At 37.1% G+C, this 21,821-nt stretch overlaps 2 protein-coding genes across 6 annotated transcripts; both read left to right on the top strand.

Annotated features, from left to right (window-relative positions):
* The first annotated feature begins 1,070 nt into the window (after positions 1-1,070).
* Positions 1,071-15,097, top strand: LOC105045967 (serine/threonine-protein kinase STY13). Of its 2 annotated transcripts, none has more exons than XM_073258413.1 (7): positions 1,071-1,295; positions 1,404-2,107; positions 5,634-5,766; positions 5,996-6,191; positions 7,544-7,668; positions 8,716-8,928; positions 14,532-15,097. In XM_073258413.1, the coding sequence occupies exons 2-7, from the start codon at positions 1,872-1,874 to the stop codon at positions 14,820-14,822; spliced, it is 1,194 nt and encodes a 397-aa protein (XP_073114514.1). In that variant the 5' UTR covers positions 1,071-1,295; positions 1,404-1,871; the 3' UTR covers positions 14,823-15,097. The 2 variants fall into 2 exon arrangements, with proteins under 2 accessions (XP_073114514.1, XP_010922729.1); XM_010924427.3 differs by having other exon boundaries at positions 1,072-1,295; positions 8,770-8,928.
* Positions 15,098-17,045: 1,948 nt separating this feature from the next.
* Positions 17,046-20,313, top strand: LOC105045968 (pentatricopeptide repeat-containing protein At5g15300). 4 transcript variants are annotated; one of them, XM_073258411.1, is made up of 3 exons: positions 17,046-19,762; positions 19,940-20,025; positions 20,125-20,313. In XM_073258411.1, exon 1 carries the CDS (start codon positions 17,335-17,337, stop codon positions 18,925-18,927), a length of 1,593 nt encoding a protein of 530 aa, XP_073114512.1. In that variant the 5' UTR covers positions 17,046-17,334; the 3' UTR covers positions 18,928-19,762; positions 19,940-20,025; positions 20,125-20,313. The 4 variants fall into 4 exon arrangements, with proteins under 4 accessions (XP_073114512.1, XP_073114513.1, XP_010922730.1 ...); XM_073258412.1 differs by having other exon boundaries at positions 17,046-19,629; positions 19,940-20,313; XM_010924428.4 differs by having other exon boundaries at positions 19,940-20,313.
* Positions 20,314-21,821: the final 1,508 nt, after the last annotated feature.

Genomic DNA, 21,821 nt, shown 5'->3' with positions numbered 1-21,821 from the left:
ATCACACTACAAGATGGTCAGTCTTTAAGATAAAGGTTAAAAGGTTACAGAATTTATCATGGCTTAGATTGTGGTGGATTGGAATTGCAGGCGACACAAACCGCGTTTGATGACATCACATCTTTACTCCACCGAATTTAAAATTCTCAAGGAAACTTCCTTGGCGTCCGACTGTTGTCCATGTTTTACCAGTAGGTTACATTGCCAATGTAAAAAGACGAAACCATAAGCCACCTTAACAAAGAAGTAGAAATTAACAAATTTATGATAAATTGTGTGTAAAATATTTAATTATTTATTCTACAGGAAAATTATATTTATTTATTTATTTATGTATGAAAAAATATATTAAAAATGATCCTAGACAACTTAATTTGTTATTTGCTGCAAGCACAAGATGGATAATATCTAAATAAATATACATAAGATATTTAAAATATATGAATATTAAGCGCATGTACAGAATGTTCATTAAAAATGCATCACCTGTTTCATCCTTGAACTCAGAAAAAAAAAAAAATTTTAATAATCTCTAAATATATGACTTTTATTTTAAAAAAATATTTTCTTAAAAATTAACAGTTAGATTTTTATTGAAATTCACGGAGTAATAATATAAAAAAGAAGTTAAAATCAACGTATGGGCCCCACACGATTGCATATGCCCGCACGTTCCAACTCCGAACGTCCACTCCGCCATTCTGGTCAAACCACCTCGATGCGCATCTTCTCCCCCGCCAGCGGGGCCCACCAACCCAGGTCAAAATCCACGGCCGTCCGATCCTTCTCCCATCAAATCATCCCTCTACAACCCATGTCAGTCCACCACAACTTTCAATTTCAATATATAAACCAAATCCCCGATCGTCACGTGAGTCACATGCTTTAATTTTAAAAAAATCTCTGCGGGTGAAACGGGAAACGTGGTTGGTCGTCCGGAGGGAACCGGATCGCCGATGCTGTGGCCACAAGCATCGCCATTTGCCTCCCACTGCGGGACACGTGGTGGTATTCCGTTGGTCGTGGGATTTTCATGGGTAGCCCAGGCCTTTTCTACGGTATAAAAGCGGCTGCCGCCGCGGTAGGACCGATGCTCGGAAAATCTTCTCAGAGACACCAACTCTTCTTTAGCCCCATCCATCCGAAAAGAGGAAGAGAGAGAAAGCGAGGGCGAGTGAAGGGTAGAGAACCGTCCTTGAACTTAGGGTTAGGGTTTGAAGTTTGGAGATCAGTTAACACCGACAAGAATCTATCTTAGAGGCCGTGGAGTCTGATCGATTGCAGTTCAAAGAAGAGTAGGCTTTTCTCTTGCTAATCACTAACGTTTTGTTTTTTTATTTTTTCGACTTTTTTTTAAAAAAAATTTCTGATGCTCTTCTTTTCTTGGAGTTGATTCTGTACAGTTCTTGTAAAGATAGGAAGAATCGGATTCGAATTCGAGAGTTTGATAGCCTTCTTGTTGTATATTTACTGATTTCTTCGCGTATTTCTGGAGCTGTGAACTGGCTGAGAAATTCCAGTTTCAAGAAATAGCAGGTTGATGGAAATGAGTTGGTTTTTGTCATGATTTGGGGCGTGTGCAGCAGAGCTTTTAGTTGGGGAAGAGATGAATCGGTTTGTTCTTCTCTCCGATTTGATGGTTGGATGCGATATATTTTCACAAAAATAAATTTTTGTAAATAGAGTAGTGGTTGCTGCACTATTTGAAGGCAGTTTTATCAGGGAAGAATTCGATTTTTTTTTTTTAAATGAAGTGGAGCAAAAAGGTGTAATTTTGGGACCGATGCTTTATTCAAATAGTGAAAGGATCGAGCGGATTTAATTTCTTTATATGGTCCGGGGTTTTGTTGTTTTGCTGTGATTGCTGCAGCATGAGTTGTGGTGGCGACTGTAAGGACGGCAGAAAAGAGGGTGAGGAGTTTAAGCGTCCAGGACCGAACAAAGTGGCGGATGATTTTGTGCAGCTTGGAAGGCACTCCTTTGGAAGGAATGGTACTGTTCCAGCTCCATCTCTTGATATCGACGAGAAGCTACTGATTGACCCAAGGTTGCTTTATATTGGATCAAAGATTGGAGAGGGAGCCCATGGGAAAGTCTACGAGGGAAAGTAAGTGCAAAATCCTGATTGCTTGAGTGCCTTTTCTTTTCTTTTCTTTCTTTTTTGTTTTTTTTTGGGGGGGTTCTCTGGTGGAAAAAGAAAATCTGGTACCTTTTAACGGTTCTAATTATCATGTGAACCACGAACCCATGATTCACGTGAAATTTTGCAGTAGACATAGATAGGTTCTACAATTTTTTTGCTGCTTTCTTATTCTCAGACATGGCAGCAAAATATTTAATCATCTCAGTTATCTTTGATTACCTTGGTTAACTTGAATCTTTAATAATTTCATTTTGGGGCCCCAAATGTTTTTTGTATATGATTTCAATCTGAGTGTTTAGCCTATGATGTAGCAATTAAATTTTCGATTACATGAAAGTATAGTCGATTCTACTTAGCTAGAAAATCCTTATATGAACATGTATGGTTACATAATGTTTCATTGTACATATTTCTAGCATGTGTTTCTGTAACTTTAATGTATAGCATCATTTCATGATACTATGATTTGACCAAAAAATCCTCATTGGCATGGTACGGTAAGAAAGAAAGTTTTTGAGTTTCTCTGTGTCTTGAAGAAGCCTTGTTCAGGTTATTTCTTTATTCTTGAAACCAATTGTCATTGATAATGAAATATTGTTTCCCTGTTGGTTGAACATGAACCTCAGTAATATGGTTTTGTTAGTGATCCCAACAAAGACACAAGGAGGGAGGGACCTTATCTCCTATTTCATTTAGTGGTTCATCTCACAAATTTCTCACCTCATGTTGGCATGTGTTTAATCCCATATTTGTTGTGCACTGGAACGATCTTGCATCTTTACATATAGTCAAGGAACCCAAATAATACCGCCTTTCTAGGTGAGATCTTAGATTGTTACAAATCGTATCAATGCAAATCTGGCCCATGGCTCTTGTGTGATAAGGGGATATTGTAGCATGGGCTCTTGCCTATAGCCTGTGTGTGACTAGGGAACATTGCATTAGGGGTCTTTTTGGGACTGACCATGGGCCACTCATGGTGTTTGTAATTAGATTTGATTGAATTTAGACTCTTAGCCTAACGAGTACGGCTTAAACAAGCTAAGTATGTGAAGAGTGTGCATTGGTATGCATTTCGTCCCATATTGATTGGACGTAAGAGAGATCTTGAATACTTATATAGGTCATACGAATCTAAATAATACTTTCTGACTAGTCTTTTTGGATAAGATCTTGGATTATTACAAATGATATCGGACTAGACTTGGCCCATGGCCCATGTGTAACTAGGAGATATTGCGGCATAAGCCTTGACCCATGGTCGATGTATAATTAGGGGATATTGCAGCATGGTCTTGTTGGAGCTGATCATTGACCAATTTTGATGTTTGTAATTGAATTTGATGGCTTTGGATCCATTGCTTCGCAAAGATGTTGGGGTTTAAATGGGGGAGTATGTAAGAGCCAATGCTTTTGCGTGCATTTAGCCCTATATTGGTGTGCATTTGGGAGATCTTGGATACTTATATAGGGTCATAGAACTCAAATAATAACTTTTGACTAGTTTTTTTAGGTGACGACGTGAAGTCATAGTATGACACATATATTCTTCTTCCACCTATATAGGCTTGTTGCAGTAGGAACTACAATATATGGTTGCAGCTTGTAACTTGTAAGATAGGGTAACCATTTAAAGAGATAGAGAGTAAAAGGCATGAGAACTTGAGTAGCTGGACATTCGCAAAACTCTGAATAAAAAAAAAATCTAATTACTAGAAGTTCATGGAAAACAAAAGAACTTTTACATGTTGCTAAGTAATTTGGCAGATCTTCTTGGTTTTCTCCAGAAAAGTTTTCCTCTAAAGACAAATTAATTTTCATGCTTTCTTTGTTAATTTTTAAGACACAACATATATAAATATGATATATTGGAAGATGGAAAAAAAAACCATAAAACCATGAACAAAAATTAAATGTGTTTGCTAAGTTTTGCTTAGGGGCCCAACTATGGTTGGGCTAAACCCGAACCATCTTGCCCAACTCGCTCATTGGGTAGGATTTGGTTGAAATTTTATAAACTTAGGTTGGGCTTGGGCTTAAAAATCTGAAATGACCTTGAATAGGGTTTGGTTATAGTTGACCTTCAACCTAAATTGAACCCGTCCTGACCCAAAGCAACCCAACTCAACCCGATATACTAGTAAACAAATAATCCATATTCATGCTTGTTATAAGTTAAACTTATATGTTTGTATAATTGTGTTTTTAATCCTGTTAAATTATATGTAAGTACATCACTGAAGTTTATAGATGATTGAGGCATTGATTTTAAGGATTTAAATCTCGTGGGACGGGATTGTCCCGATTTTTTCACAAAATGGGATGTGCCGCCATCCTGCATTGTCCCGACATTTAGGACAGAGGATGTCTCAAGGTATCCCCATCAAAACATTGAGATGCTAGCGAGACGGCCCTGTCCTGACACATGGGATGGTATCCCATCCCAGTGTCCCGTGGGACATCCCGCTGGGATCTGAATTCTTGATTGATTTAACATATATTAATTTAATAAAAATGTCTCAAACCTTTCCACTATTTCAAATTCCTATTCAACCCAATTTAACCTAAATAACATGGCAAAACCAACTCCACCAGACTAGTCTAATCCTACTTGGCTAACCGCTTCAGCTCAAATTTAGCTCATAATGGGGTTGGGTTGGGTTGGGTTCAAGAAATCCCAACAATTGGACTCTGAATTATTCCACTACAAATATAGAACTCTGAATCACACTTGAAATGGGACTTAACAATAAGAAAACATATTAGAATTGTTCTACCACAAATATAGAAACCTAACTAAGATTTGATATTGTCCCTAATGAAAAATTTATTAGAAAATCTGGTGAAAATCTTTGAATCCTATTTGTCCGCATGCTCGCTTGTGGGATGGAAATAAATCAAACATTTGCTTGTTGAAGTTTTCACCTACAAATTCGCTGGCTCCCGCCAGCTAGGCATGGTCTATCTGGTTATAGGACTTGCCGATTGCACCATGTGCTGCATCAGCATGACTCATGCAAAAAGCTGATACAATCTGAACAAAAAACACAAAGCCAATTTGAGTTGTAGTTTCTGTTCTGCTTGAAAATGCTTTGGCTTCTGAGTATCACATGATGACCGCTAAGTTTGAAAAACTTTGTTGTAGAACATTATTTCTCTTTAACTTGAAACTTGTTTGGGTTTAAATACTATGCAAATGGACTTAGCACTCAAAATTTCTCATGACATTGATGGGAGGTATCAAAGAATTTGTCATTTTAAATCAATAACTTCTCAAAATATTTTTCTAATAGTTCTTTCTCAGATGAACTTAAAATGGACTGTATATTGTTAACCTAATGAAATGGTCTATTGATCATGAAGAAGCTTGGTGACATTGTGCTTTTTTTTTTTTTTGATATTTTTTTGAGGAAAATTATTCTTTGTAAGTTGATATGATCAGTATCAACTAAGCCTGTCTGCTAAAGTTTTTTTTCTCTTGGCCAATCAGGTATAAAGAGCAAATTGTAGCAATCAAAGTACTCAATAGTGGCAACACTCCTGAAGAAAAGGCAACATTTGAAGCTCGTTTTATTCGAGAAGTGAATATGATGTCCAGAGTGAAACATGAGAACCTTGTCAAGGTGTGATTTCTGCTTAATAATTTGTAGTTCTGGGTAACTAGATACATGATATATTACTTGGAAATGGGGCTCGAAAGTTCCAGGCTTGTTCATGCTCTTCGGCCCACTGATTTCATGTTTGCTTCCAATAAGTGCCGTAATTATTGTAGTTTCGAGACTGAGCATAGTTTTTTTTTTCTTTGCTTAACATTTTCTGCATTAATGATGATTGTCTTCCTCTTTTATGTAGTTCATTGGTGCATGCAAGGACCCAATCATGGTAATTGCCTCAGAGCTACTACCAGGAATGTCGTTAAAAAAATATTTATTGAGCATTCGCCCCAAACAACTTGATCTTCATCAAGCAGTTAGCTTCGCACTTGACATAGCTCGTGCAATGGACTGCCTACATGCCAATGGGATAATACACAGAGACTTGAAACCTGGTATCCATCTGCTCATCTATTTCTTGTGTCATAAACTATTCCTTGAAGCATTTTAAACTTAGCTCCATCAGCATTTGCTTTGGACAAACTCAGAGAGCTTAGTGGCAACTGATAGGTTGCCTGTTCAATGTGTTCATAAATGCTTTCTGCATGAGGCTGTTAAGATAAAAAGAAATCCTGAATATAAATAATATATACAACTGGGTGCTATCAAAACTCAAATGCAACCGGAGTACATGGGCTTTTTCAACTGGCAATTTCCATTGTGTTTCTCAATGTCTGCATTTCTTTTACCAATATCTTATCATATTGGATTTTTTTTATGATATTTTGGTCTGCATGGTGCTGATTTTAGGTATTTATCGTTGCAGGATCCCTTGTTTCATCTCTTTGAAGATGCCACATTCTAATTATCCTTCTAGTAGCTCCATGAAAATTCTTTTAGCATGTTGGATCTGTTTTCAACTTTTCATTATATACCTTGCCTTCCTCTAGCCTTTTTTTGAAGGTCTGAAGACCTTTTCCTTTTGCCTTCTCCTTTTCATGTTGGTTGTCTGCCAAGTGTTATTATTGTGGCTCTTTTAAGTCGTAAATTTTTTTGTTGTACCTAGGGTCATATTTCGGAAAGATATTTGTGGATGTGCAATGTCTGTAAAGAACATCTAGATATGCTCGACCAAACCTTGTTATTATAGTTTAACTTTATTATCAAGCTTTTAAATTGCATTCCTTTTATTGTAAAAGAATGTCTACTGTGGTACCTAGGCTCATGTTTGGGGAAGATATTTGTAGATGCCCGTAAAAGAACGTCTGAATATACTCAACCAAACCTATTTCTTACATTTTAATCTTTATTATACTTCCAAGCTTTTAATGGTATTCCAGAAACCTTTTTAATGTAAAAGAACGGGCCTTTTCTGTTGATCAAGCCAGTCTGGTGCTTCAGGGGTAAGACAAAGCGTGATGTTTACTTTATCTAGTTTCCCTTTAATATTTTCGATAGGAACAAAAAGAACGTTGTTTGAGTTAGCATGCTTTTTATCCATTTGCAAATCTTGATTGCATTGTTGAATTTTTTCCCCTCTGAAGTACATGTTTATGGAAATTTTTTTTGATGCTGTATCAAATATACAGGAAGAAATAATACATGAAGTACTCTAGGTCTTGATGGTTTGAAGTGATGGTATTCCCCTTTTATCAACTTGCTGTTCCCCTCAAAATGAGAATATCAACTTCCCTCATCTGTCTTATTGTTGTATAATCATTCATAAAGATAATCTGGTGCTAGTCCTATATATCTTCTGGTACATGTGCCACACGTTTGCTTATCAAAATATGATTCAAATACACAGATAATTTGTTGCTTACTGCAAATCAGAAGAATGTCAAACTTGTTGATTTTGGACTTGCAAGAGAAGAAACTGTGACTGAAATGATGACTGCCGAAACCGGAACATACCGTTGGATGGCTCCTGAGGTGATACATCAACAAATTTTTTGATCATTTAAAAATTATTAAAATTTATTATTAATATCACTTAGTGTAAATCCTTGGGAATTGAATAGGAAACTGATGAAGGCAGCCACATTTGTTTTCTATGCTATAGTAAAGATTATTTTGTTACAAATTAATATATGGAGGCTAAGTCCAATAGGACAGTGCAATAAGTTCATTGAAGATGATACAGGTATTGGAAATGTTAAAACACCTTCCATGCTGAATGTACTTTAGTTATTGGAAACGGGAATCTATATTGAGATAGAATAGGCTCAAAGGCTTGACCCATAAAACTTCCAGGACAGCTGGATAAATATTTGTAAATTCTTGTTGGTATAATTCTCAAACATATTTGTAAATTCTTTTTATAAATCCTCTCAAAAAATAGCTACAAGTTCTTTTTTTTTTGTAATTATCCATGTTTATAATAAACATGTGAAAAGGCTTTTAGTAACACAGAAGTGACACTTAATATGAATGGTTGGTAAATGTAGATTCATTAAGCTGATCTCAAATAGTTGTGTCAAGGCTGGATGGTTGTGTCAATTAAATGAGTAATTTAACTTTTTTGAAAAACTATGAATTAATTTGTGTATCCCACTTATTTTATTGTATAATATCCCTTTTTATTGTTTTTAACAATTTCCGCTTCATGCAAATTTATCTTGAGGTGCTGTATATTTGTTTGTTACCTATACTATCTTTGTTTGTTTCTTAAGGATTTATACCCAATTTATATAATAAAATTTCGCATTTATTATCTAATTCACTATACTATGTTTTACACCATTTTTTCTTGGAGTAAACCTTAAATTGATAGCCTTTTACTATCCATAAACGGGAAGCTTTATGAATGAGTCTATACTTTGAAATTTGCGAATATTAGGCAACTGGCTTTATGAATTGAGATGCAACTTTAGAAAATTTCATTTTGCTGCCCTCTTGTTTACACTTCCTGCTTGTTTCTTTTTCTTTTCCTTTCTTTTACTGTAAATGCAAACTCTTGATTGTTGTTCATGCTGTTAGATTTCTTGCCATGAGCCCAGACCCTCTTATGGGACTTTAAATGTGACATCGCAGTTATATAGCACTGTTACACTGCGCCGTGGTGAGAAGAAGCACTACACCAACAAGGTTGATGTGTACAGCTTTGGCATTGTTCTGTGGGAGTTGTTGACCAACAGAATGCCATTTGAAGGCATGTCCAACTTGCAAGCTGCATATGCTGCTGCTTTTAAGGTGAAAACTAACAATTCAATTTATTTCTCATATTAGAGCTGATAATGCGGACTGCAGAATCTAGACACATCAACCATTTTTTTTAATTTAAAAAAAAAAAAAAATCCCATGCTAGTTTTAATTCAGTTGCATATGTGGTTCTAAACTTCTAATATAAACTAAAGTCACTCTATATAAATCTAACAATTTATGACTGAGCTGGATAACCAATTAAATCTTTGATGAAAATACTTTCATTTAAAATGTAAAATGCATCCTTAAGATTCCATTTTAGTCTTCTGCATATGAAGGGTTATCAGCTGAACATGTGTATTGAATGTTTATTTATTCTGTAAAAAAAATGATATGGAGCTTGGTTTTATGTTGAATGGATTATAATTCAGTACATGGTATAATTTGTATTTTTGGTATTGTCTCAATTTTTTTGTTCATCTATTTAGTTTCTTATAATGGAAGGGGTAGGGGCAGGAAGGGGAACCTTTTGGGGATTGCAATCCTACGATAGCCTGGGGATACAAACATGCTGTTGATGTATACAAATCATGTCACATGCAAAAATGGTAGATTAGGTTTCTTAGGCTGGCCATAGGAAGCAGCTGAATGTGTCTCCAGACTAGCATGCACTGCACATCACGTGCATCCAGAATGTGCCTAGCAAGTGAACGGGCTGGCATGGGTATGTGCTTGGGTCAATACAAATCACTGCCTAGGATGCTATTGGCTTGTGTAAGGATTGGTTAAACATAGAAATTACAAGTTCTCATAAACATGGTATTCTCAAGCTACATAGGACTGTATTTTGTAGATCAAATGGACAAAATCATAGATGACATGATGGTGAAATGATTCGATTGAGAAAAAGGAAGATTTCTTTCAATCCACCCAATTAGAATCTCTTGAAAGAAAATTGAAAGAAGATGGAAGAATGTGAATGTAGGGCTTAAGTCTCTTTTCCTTTCATTGGTTGATTCTGCACATTATAAACTGAGGTACATATTTCCTATATATAATAGTAAGGTCTGTCCTTGCATAATTTGGATTGGATTCCTTTTTCTAGTTTCTAGAATGATGTTTGTCTTTGAACAATTTGGATCGTATTCCTAGTTCGTATAGGACTAGGTCTTTAAAAATATGAATAATAAATAATTATGAAAAAGTATTAAAATTTTATAGGAGGTAGATATTGATTTCTACATCAACTTTGTTTTCTATTGGTCTATCTAATTTTTCACGGATTGTAAGATAATACTCAGTCAAAGTCTTTCTTGAAAAAAAAAGTTTCGGTTTGATTAGTCTATTTTGTGATGATGGAATTCTGGTTCGATTGAACCATGTCGGAAATTGGTCCAAAGTTGTAGATCTCAAAAAGATGCCCAAGTTCTAAAAACAGATGATCTCAATCGGGGATCATATGACCGAGTTATTATCTCCTAAAGTTTGGCATGCAATTTGGTTATTTGATGTGGCGGATCTTGCTATTGGACCCTATCTAGTCCTACTGATAGTGGCTAAAGTGGTCCACATTGAGTTCGAGGATCCATCCAGATCAAAACTTCTCCTGTTTAGGGGATTTAACTCTTGCTAAATCAAAACTGAAGTTAAGGAAATGCTTACTCCCCTGTATCACAGTTGTACTGCCTGGTTTTGCTCATAGATAGTCTGATCTTGCTCTTCTTTGCTCTCGGGTCGCACAACCACTAGCTCTGCTCCTGCATGTGAACTTCATGGTAGGGATGCTCCTTGCTATTCATCCTCATTGTCAATGACGACTACGTGCTCGATCTCAATCTCAATTTCGATTGATTGATTGGTGGAACCAAATAACAAGAGCTTGGGCTCTCATGAGTAGTATCGGCTTCTCATACTATCATCATAAATTTGCTGCAAGCATTAACAAGTTCGCCTAGGCAACAGTTGCAAGGTATATGTTTTCTTGTAGTTTGGAGGCATTGATCATGAATTCCTTTCTATCGTTTATGAGACAATATTTCCTTTGCTGCTTTATGGAAGACTAAGAACAAGCTCCCAAGGATAGCTTGATAAACATTCAAAGAAATTACTTCACAAGTTATCTTGTCAATATACTTCTATGTTATGAGGGAATTGAAGGTATACTGCTCGATGATCTTCAAGTCAACATCTATTTGAATCTAACTGAGAGGGTAAGGATGTGGATGAGGCTTGGTATGCAAATATAACTTCTGAATCAAATTTTCAGAAATGAGATTTTTCTGGCTTTCAGGATCTATAATAGCCTTAGTGATGCTTTGCTTCATCTGGATCTTCAAGTGGAAGAGTTCCTCTTGCATCTCTAGATTTGCCTTAGTTGTTGTACCAAGTTTCTTTGGGATCAAATTCAATTTCAAATATGCTTGTCCGAGTTTATAGAGCTCCTCAAACTTTATGTCATTGAGGATCGGCTTCTCTTTCCTCTCAGAATCATCCTTTGGCTTCTTCCACTTCAGCTTCAATTCAAGGTGAAGTTTTCACCACTTGTTGATGTGCCTTCGAAGGTTGATGTCAATAATTTTTCTGAATCATGTTGGCCTGCTTCTTGTCTTGCTCCTTTTGGCTTAATGTTCTGCTGCCTTTCTTGAATTTGTCGTTCGTCTTTCCTAGGCCGATTCTTTTCAATCTTCATGGCCTTCATAATGGCTTCACTGATATTTTCAATTCTGAAGAGTTTTAGCTTCTTTGGGATGCTCTTATGGAGACCTTCAATGTATTTCATAGAAATTGCATAATTATTGATGAAGATTGCTTGCTTATAGATTTTAGTGGCGCAGTCATGGATGAATTGATCATACTTTTATCATAGGTACTGTCACTTGATCCACTGATCCTCCTTATGGTCAGTTGGATAATACTGCTTCTCGATTAGGCCATTGAATTTGCTTCATATTAGAGTAGAAATGCTATTGTTCCTCATGTATGAATTTCGTTAAGTAAGAGCATGGCTAGAAAGCTTAAGACAGACAAAGCTATTTTCTAGACATTGGAGTATCCATAGATAGTAAAGTAGGTCTTTAATTGGTCCAGTCAATTATCTAGCCTTCTGCATCAACAGCCTCATCATATATGGGGATCTCGATTCAAGCTTTAATTTTAAACTGTTGAAAAAGATTTTGCATACGTTTAGGTTGCTGATCTCCTCACTGGATAGAGGATCTTCATCTCTAAATATAGGAGACAGCTTCGCAATAGAAGTTGCTGGTGCTTGTGCTTGCGTTGAAGATATTGCTAATCTGGAGACGATCTCGGTGAGTTGGGCAATCTTTCTCTCCAGTTATGTGAGACGTCCTTCATCTCATCGTCTATCAAGGAATAACTAATAGCCATACTTGTTTTTGTCCTTTGATGTACTTGAAGCACGGATAGCTTTGCTCCTGATTACTTGTATTGCTAGTGCATTTAGATTATGAATTAAGACACTGACAAATGTAGAGGATTTATGCTCTGATACCAACTTGATCTAATCGGAGAGAAGGAAGATTTTCTTCAATTCGCTCAACTTGAATCTCTCAAAAGAAAATTGAAAGAAGATGGAAGAATTGTAAAAGTAAGATTTAAGTTTTTTTCATCGATTGATTCTCCACACCATAAATTGATGTACGTATCCCCTATTTATAATAGTACGGTTCATCCTTGGATAATTTGGGTTGAGTTTCTCTTTCTAGTTTATAAAAGGATGTTTGACCTTGAACAATTTGGACCGAATTACTCTTCCTAGTTCGAATAAGATTAGATCTCTTAAAAAATTTGAATAATATAAATGATTAAAAAATATCAAAATTTTATAAGAGTATGTCTCGACTTCTACATCAACTTTGTTTGCTATCGCTCCACCTAACTCTTCACGGATTGGAAGATAACACCCGATCAAAATATTTTTCGAAAAGAAAAGTTTTGGTTTGACCATCTTGTTTTGGGATCCAAATAATGAAATTTGGCCCACTTCAACCCATTAAGAGGTTAGCCCAAAGTCGTAGATCTCGAAAAGATATCAATTTTTTTTTAAAAAAAATTCAGTCGGGCATCATATGACCAAATTATCATCTTCTGTAAGTTTGGTATGCAATTCGGCTTGCTGATGTGGTGGATTTTGCTCTTGGACTCTATCTAAATTCTATTCGTGGTGGTCAAAGTGGTCCACATCGAGTGAGGATCCTCTTAGATTGTGAAATCTCTAGAGAGCAAAATATTTCTTGTTGGGATAATGATAACGTTGTTTTGTGGGTTGTTATAGGTTCAGATACCGGTGAGGATCTTACAATAATTCTTTCTCTGTTGCTTTCAATTCAATTCTGATACCTTTGTGTGGCTTATCCCTGGCATTTGACAGGCCTAGTTCCCATTTCACAACATGATGGGATTTTCCTCTGAGATGAATAATGAAATGGAATAAACCAGCATTGAAAAATTCTTAGGTATATCTAGAACTATGGCTGAGTACTGGTATCCTGAAATGATCCACATAGTGCAGCAAAGTTCTGATCTCCAGTGGATGGTCTGTGGAGGGTCCTAGACATGATATTGCATTGGTTGAATGGTCAGTACCAAGAATAATTTGGTTATTGTAGACATTTTGAATTGAAGTTTATTGTCCCACATCTTTGATCAGTTGCAACACAAAATCAAGAAAGCAGATATAAATTATGGAATTGATTTTCATAAGAGAATATTCCTTTATATGTTTGAAATGTTGAATAAGACATAACTGGAAATTATTATTGTTAGTGAAAGTTATTACTGTTAATGAAAGTCAGGTTTCTTTATCGACATATCAGAGTGAGATGGATGGTTCAGTTTCTTCAGGAGGATCACCTAAGTTTGCAATCGATGGAGACCAAGGAAACTGTTATTATTAGCAATAAAGTTTGATTACATTAGAGCAATATAATTTGTCTGTGGGAATCACAGAAGGTTTTTAAAAATCAGGTATGGGCCTGTCCGGTTCACTAATTGGTATGATGCATACCATGGTATGTGTTGGTTTATGCCTTTATATTTGAATCCTTGCCAAATATTATTAAATGGATTTACAAGAGAGGAGAAGAAAGTTTTACTGTAAGTTCTTTTATTGCTGTGAAAATCTTTGCCTCTTTTTTGCATCCCCCAAATTGCATTAATCAAGAAAGGCCAACGTCAAACAGTGGAATCTAGCAAGCTGTCCATACATGTATACATGCGCAAATGGATGTATGCATACATACATACATACATACCCTCAGTCTTTTCCTACCTTGTTTTATTTCTACTTTTGTTTTATACCAGAAAAGCGTCACTTAAATAGTTATCTAGAAAGAAAAGAGAGATTGTGGACTGTAAATTAAAATTCTTTGGTATCCATATATGCATTTGTATGTTGCTGTTGTTGCACCATTAGCTAAAGATTATCTGAAACATTAAGCGGCAAACAAAGCTATATTATATCAGTGATATCTCGATCGAAAAACAGTTTTGAATTCTCTCATTTGTGAAAAGTTTCACATCTGGCTAATCTGCATAATAGCAACAAATAGTTCATTTTCTGATAGTTATAAAGTGCTTGTGTTTTGAATGATACTATTTGCGGACTTGAACTAATTGTTGGTCTCCTTTAGCAAATGCGGCCACCCCTTCCAGCGGATGCACCCCCCGAGCTAGTGTTCATCGTGCAATCATGCTGGGTTGAGGACCCTAATACACGTCCCAGTTTCAGCCAGATTATACGGATGCTAAATGCCTTCCTCTTCACAATTCCTCCACCATCCATGCCAGAGCCTGAAGTTGTTCCTTCTGTGGTGAACAACAGGGGCACTATTACAGCTACATCCTCTGCACGCACTGGAGGCAAGCTTTCTTTTCTTCGTCAGCTCTTTGCTGCAAAGAGAACAGGCAATAGTAGAACATGAGCCGTAAAGGTTGCGGATGTTTCTTTCTTAAGAAGGGAAGCATTATAGGCTGTGTCATACAGGAATACCATGCTTATTAGAAATTGTAAGGAATGATACTAAAGCAAGCAGGAATTACAAGATGCATAAAAATCAGAATTCCTGATCATCTAATTTAACAGTTGACAGCGGACCTCTCTTTAGTTTTGCTCACAGTGATGTCTATAGCTAGAAACAGTTGACAGTATGTCACTCACTAGTGATATCAAGTTTCTTTGCAATGAAATGATTTTATATCTCCTTGTCTAAAGCATATGCATGTCTTAACCAAAAGATCAAATGATCAGCTTTAGATCCTTAGTAATTGGATTATCTGCTGAGTAATTTCCTTAAAAGAAACTATTTTACATCTATTCTAGTTGCATGGACCCTCTTATTTCATGAACTAAGATGTGTTCTGTTTGGGCTAAATTGGCATGAAATTGCCTTTTTGGCATCTATGATAGCAATGAGGTGTGGATGGATTAGTGTCTGGAGAACATTAAGATCATCATATATATTGTACTAAAGTTTTTCACTCTTCAGGGATATTTTTGTGGCAGGTGCATTGTATGTGATGTTTCTTCGAGGTTTATTAATACTGTGATCTGTTGACTTCACTCATGCTAATGATGGCATCATCTATTGCTCATTTAATTTTTTATATCATTTTTTAGATTTGCATATATTTCCTGTCTATAAATTGATATGTCCATAATTGTGTGAATCGGATGACAATTGGATCTTAATATGCGATGCCCCTCTTGTTGAATTCACTATGAGATGGTCTTGTTGGCCCAGTCCATTTTCTTTCTTTCTTTCTTTCTTTCTTTCTTCTTCTTCTTCTTCTTCTTCTTCTTTCTTTTTCTTTTTTTTTTTTCTTTTTTTTTTTTTGAGTAGTGTTTGTGGAGAAAATTCATCTGGAGCACTTCTTAATTAGTGGTAATGACTACTGGAATATAAATTTGTTTTGGGTCCTGGCCACCGTACAGGCTGAAGGCAATGTGCAGCTGATTGCCTGGAGTATGTTGGTGTTGTTTAATAATGCGCGTCTGAGCTGAATAGGAGTGCATGGCACGCTAGTGAAAATAGCCAACCTACTTGGCACTCTTTTTACTTGTTCGGACCAGTGTTTAAAATAACATCCTTACATACATATATATATGTATGTATGAGTGAATGTTCACTTAGATCCCGTTATGTTTAGATTGGAAGATGAAGCCTCATATCGATCATGAAACAATATATGTTGATTTAACTATCTGATGCAAAAGCTCGGGACCTTCAATTCATATAATTTTTTATATTTAAGTAGTTTAGAGGCAATAGATTATATTTAGCAACTTAAATCGTCAGTGAAATATTTTCATTGTTCAATCTGAATCTGACTGGATTGAGTGAAGGCTCATTCAAGTATAGTCAAGTCAAACCTATCAAATATGTATGTTTGTATATATGTATGTATTTATTGCATGTACATCCATGCAAATATAATTTATTACATATTTATTTTAAAAATAATTGGTTGTATATGTGCCTCTCAAATCATCCTATTTTTTCGGGGATGCCCCTCAATAGATTTTGCTTGATGACATTTTCAAGCATCATTTAACATTATTAACTTTTTATGTCAATACCTTAGAAAAATTTAATAGTCAGTTTGTACCAGAGAGAGAGAGAGAGGTAATTTTATGCAAAATTTCTCAAAGGTGTTAACGCAAAGGGTGGTAAAGTTATTTTACATTTTAAATAGTAATTTATTAATATCCAAAAACTAACAAGAGGGAAATCCATGCCAAAAAAAAAAAAAAAAAGGGTGATTGGAGAGGTGTATAAGCAAATAATTATTTTTTAAAAATATATATTTGTATGGATATATATATATAACATGAATTATAACTATCATCTTCAAAAATAATATTTTTCATCCAATAGAAAGTGAGTGATATGATAGCATCTTTATTTTCTTGTTGTTACTTATTATTTTCTTTCGAATTAATGCGGCAATGTAATATTGAACATTTGGCATTTTTTTTTTTTAGCAAATAGCAATCATTATAATTATTATAAAAATCAATAACAATTTTCGTAGAAAAAGCTAAACCAATTTGCACAACTCTGTGTGATGCTTTCAGATTGATATCCACCTAATTTTTGTGTATTGCATTAAAGTCGAACCGACCAGAAATTTGGGCGGAAAGTAGGAGCCAAGAAGGGTTCGCCATGTAATTTGACAAACTCACTACTCAGATACTATAAAATTTTTAAGATTAATAACATCTTTAATTACATAGATGTTAACAGTCTTTTATATAATAAAACGCGAAAAAGCCAACAATCCTATGGTTATTTTCTCTATAATGTGGAATCAGCAGTCTCTTTCTTTTATGTGCCCAGTATTATTTGACTCTGATTTCATTTTCCAGTTCTGGAATCCTAAGCATGCCTCCATTCTTGGAGGAGCCATGGACTCTGTCTGCAATCCACCAAAGCCATGAGATCCCTCTCGTCCACAAGCAAACACATCTCTTTCTTACTCCAGCGAACCTCCAGCCTGCGAGAACTCACCCAAACCCACGCTCTACTCACCAAAACCGGCCTCGCCTATCACCCTCCTCTCCTTGCCAAACTCCTCGCCCTCTCCGCCCTCTCCCCTTGGGGCAGCCTAGCCCACGCCCGCTCCCTGTTCGACGCAGTGCCTATCAAATCCGTGCTCCTCTACAACGTCTTGATCCGCGCCTACTCCCAGAGCATCTTCCCCACCGAAGCCATCCACCTCTACAACCATATGTGCCGCCTCCACTTGCTCCCCGACAAGCTCACCTTCCCCTTCGTCTTCAAGGCCTGCGGCCGCGCCGCCAACGTCGAGCGCGAGGTCCCCCGTGTGGCTCTCGCCCGGAAGGGCTCCGAAGTCCACTGCCGGGCCTTCCGCCTTGGGTTGGAGCGCGACGGCTTCATCCAGAACTCGCTCATGTCGATGTATTCGCAATGCGGGCGCGTCAGGGACGCCAGCAAGGTGTTTGATGAAATGGTTGAAAGGACCACCGTCTCGTATAATATTATGATAGCCGCGTATGATAGGAATGGAGAACAGGAGTTGGCGGACCGGCTTTTCTACCAGATGGAGGAGAAGAGTGTGGTCTCTTGGAATAGTATGATCACGAGACACGTGAGGCTGGGAGACGTTAATGCAGCGAGGAAAATCTTTGACGAAATGTCTCAAAGGGATGCCATCTCTTGGAACACCTTAATGGCAGGTTACATTCAGGTTAAAAACTACAAGCATGCGTTGGAACTTTTTAAACGGATGCAAGCGAATGATGTTGAGCCAACAGAGCTGACCATCGTGTCTGTTCTTGGAGCTTGTGCTGAGACCGGTGCATTGGAGATGGGTAAGAAGGTGCACAAATACTTGAGGGATAAGGAGTTCAAAATTGAAGGCTATGTGGGCAATGCTCTTTTGGATATGTATGCAAAATGTGGTAACTTGAAGCTGGCTTGGCAAGTGTTTGATGCGATGGGAATGAAGCATGTGACGTGCTGGAACACAATGATTGTGGCTCTGGCAGTACATGGTCACTGTAAGGATGCTCTTGAGCTGTTTGCTTCCATGGAGAGGGAGGCAAGCCTCGGTGTGAAGCCCAACCGGGTCACTTTTCTGGGGGTTTTGCTTGCTTGTAGCCACAAGGGTCTTCTAAAGGAGGGGCAAGACTTTTTCCAGAGAATGGTCAAAGAGTATAACATTGAGCCTGATATAAAGCATTATGGTTGCATGGTTGATATGCTGAGCCGGTGTGGACTGGTTGACGAAGCTTTTCAGATGATCAAGGAGATGCCAATGAAGGAAAATTCAGTGTTGTGGAAGACGGTGCTTGGGGCTTGTAGAGTTCACGGTGATGTGGAGTTGGCAGAGGAAGCATTCAAAGAACTTGCAGAGTTGGCTCCATTGAGTGATGCGGATTATGTTCTGATGTCGAACATTTATGCAGAAGCTGAGAGATGGGAAGATGTCGAGCGTTTAAGGACAGGGATGATTGGTGATAGCATTTCAAAGCAACAAGGTTGTACTCAGATTGAGCTAGATTAGAGGCCAACTTAATTGATGTGTCCATCCTGTGTCGCAGTACTGGAAGGTGCTATCTAGGGCTCAAAATGCTGTCCCGGAAAGACTGCCATGCACATTGTCTTGAAATACTGCTTGGCATATGGTTAGTATATGGTGAGTCCATGTTGGATCAAGCCTAGACAGGGTGGTTATTTATAGAAGATCCTTAGATTCTATAGCTGATTCTTGGATTGGTTCTTACAATTAGAGCCAATCTTTTGTGAACCAAAGTAGCTCATGGAGTTGGCTGAAGACATTTGGTTCATTGTGAATGTACTGCATTATGATCTCAAATAGATATTAGACATAAGCATGGTTAATTGGGATGAGATTTATAGTTATACAGACTTTGATGCCCTGTTTTTCTGTCTCGTATATCTCCTCCATGTCGTTGGCGAGTGAAAGTTTGTTACTTTGTGCCTAAAGTGAAGTTAACTTCTATTTGCTGTGATTGCATGTTTCAAATGCATGAGAGATGGAAAGGGGTTATTGACAAAGGACCAATCACCGATAGACTTAGCTCTTATGGTCAAGGAGGATTAGTGGGCAGAGCTCCTCTCTCCTTACTAATGACCTGCCCATAAACATGAGGAGTCATGGGAATTTTAAAGAAGCCAAGGTGGACAGAGAAAGGTTGCCTTGGAATCTTGTTGTGTTAGTCACAAAGAATGTATGTGAGATAAGGTATGATGCGATTGTTCAGGCTGGTAGTTTCCATTCCTGAAGACCATGGTAAAATATGTGTTGCCAATGTATTTTCTCAGGTATCAGGCCAATGATGCAACTGAATTGAATGGCAAAAATTGGAGTTTGAAGGGTATTCACAAGTCAATCTTAACAAGAAACTTTTATAGAATCCAATTCAATATCATCTTTTTGTATACTGTTTGTCAAATATTTTAATCATATTTTACTCTTTTATTGATCTCTCTTCTCCATCTTAGAAACGAATTTCACATTGTGATATCTTCAAAGTGGGAACAATTTTGTGTAGGAAATGGAGGCTGTATTAGAGCTCTGGAATGGCTGCTGGCTATTTCTACAATCACGAATGGATTATTTTGCAACTCTTTTGGAATGGTGATCAAGAAGGCTTTATTCTCTGATATCTGTCAACCTTTATCACCCAAATGGCAAGGTGTCAATTGAGAGATGGTCAAGAGTATATATCTTTTGCAGGATGTGGTGAATTCTCTTGAAATGGACGCGATTGAGTGGAGATGGAATGCCAATGGAATCTTCACAACTAACAGCTGCTACAAGAGATTGAACTTCAGTGGAATCGTTCTTACCAGATCAAACAAATCTGGAGTGTATGCATTTTTCCATAAAAAATCAAAGTGGCCCAGTGTTCACTCTTTAAACCAAGGATTTTAGCCATTTGAGAAACAGGAATTGCAACTCTGCTGACTTGTGCCTTATGTGAACAGGAGGAAAGTGCACATCATTTGTTTGTTACATGCTCCTTTTCAAGTCAATTTGGTTGCATTTCTCCCATATTCTTTTTGTAAGTCAGTGTCATTGTCAATGGGCTATGGCAAGACTGGAAAGAGACTAACCGAAGAAATGATTTACAGTTTGAAGGATGACTTTGGCTTCAGCAGTATGTTGGTTGGGTTGGGCAGAGGAAAATGAAATAATCTTCCATGGAAAAAGGGGAAATCAATATACAGTACATAGTCAGTTAAAAAATATTTATCCAACATCTCAATATACATATTTAGAGAAATCGATACATAGTTCTATAATATGATGCTCATCAGTAAATTATCTAGTGTGTATTATTTAAAATATGTATCAGTCAGAGATTTGATAAAGACTTCACAAATAGAAGAGATAGCATATGGGATTTGAAAGAAGAGAAAGAGACTTGAGAAGAAAACTTTATGGATGAAAAAAATAGCTTAATAAGGAAAAAAGAGGATATAAACAGTCTTTCCTCATGAAGGATCTTTTTTAGATATACAATTTTTTTTTTTTTTTATAGTTATTGAACTAATAAATTTCATTAGTAGGAGAAGTCCTATACATATTTGACTTTTGATTTCTTTTTTAAGATGTGAGAAAAAGAAAACATAGCATGAAAATAGTCCTGTTAGATGGCTGTCCATCTTTTGAAGGTGGCTATCTAGAGATGCATAATACTGTGCGGTGTGTGGATTGTGCCGCAAAAGATCCTAGTTGGACATATATCCCCGTTATCCCTCACTCCCTCTTTTTTCTTGGAACATACACGCATGTTGACCAGCTTCTTCATCTTGATGCAGGTGTAAAATTATGCTATAACATTGGTTAGACTATGATTTGATACAAGATCATGTAACAAAGTTCAGAAAACCACTGTACATAGTATGAAGAGGGATTTTCCTCGACTGAAATCGCAACTAGTTACTCCTTTGACAAACACCAATTTGACTGGAATGGGTTCACGTGTCCTCTCGGCTGAAATTGCAACTAGTTACTCCTTTGACAAACACCAATTTGACTGCAGTTATGCTTTGAACCCTACAGTTATGGTTGGAACCCTACCAACACGCGCGAGAAAGAAGAGCCCCGGAATTCTATACAGAATATTTCTAACGTCTGAAACCATGGACCTTGCTCTCCAAGGGCTGCGTTGGCCGCTGAGGTGAGGGAATCACTTCCGAAAGGGACCCGCTGGGAGATTGATCTGCCCTATCGTTCGTCGTGGTCCAAGCCTATTGATGGGAAACAGAGGTGAAAGCCGTAGGTCTAGCCACTAAACGCACGCTGCGTCAAATTTGACCCAACCCTTCCAACGTATTCATATTTGGCTTGTTAATATCCATGTATTCTTCTGTATGGAAAATAATGTTTCCAGATCTTGGAGGAGATCCCTTTCTCGTGAGAGGTGG

This window comes from Elaeis guineensis, chromosome 5, assembly GCF_000442705.2.
Source record: "Elaeis guineensis isolate ETL-2024a chromosome 5, EG11, whole genome shotgun sequence".
Classification (NCBI taxonomy): Eukaryota; Viridiplantae; Streptophyta; class Magnoliopsida; order Arecales; family Arecaceae; genus Elaeis; species Elaeis guineensis.
The sequence above is the reverse complement of the archived record's forward strand: the minus strand, read 5'-3'. Positions and strand labels throughout refer to the sequence as shown.

What these genes read in the sequence shown, in the direction of transcription:
- LOC105045967 (XM_073258413.1), top strand. Translation starts at nt 1,872, where the DNA reads ATGAGTTGTGGTGGCGACTGTAAGGACGGCAGAAAAGAGGGTGAGGAG. An exon ending in GGGAAAGTCTACGAGGGAAA is followed by an intron (nt 2,108 to 5,633) that starts GTAAGTGCAAAA and finishes TTGGCCAATCAG; the next exon opens with GTATAAAGAGCAAATTGTAG. An exon ending in ACCGTTGGATGGCTCCTGAG is followed by an intron (nt 7,669 to 8,715) that starts GTGATACATCAA and finishes TCATGCTGTTAG; the next exon opens with ATTTCTTGCCATGAGCCCAG.
- LOC105045968 (XM_073258412.1), top strand. Translation starts at nt 17,335, where the DNA reads ATGAGATCCCTCTCGTCCACAAGCAAACACATCTCTTTCTTACTCCAG.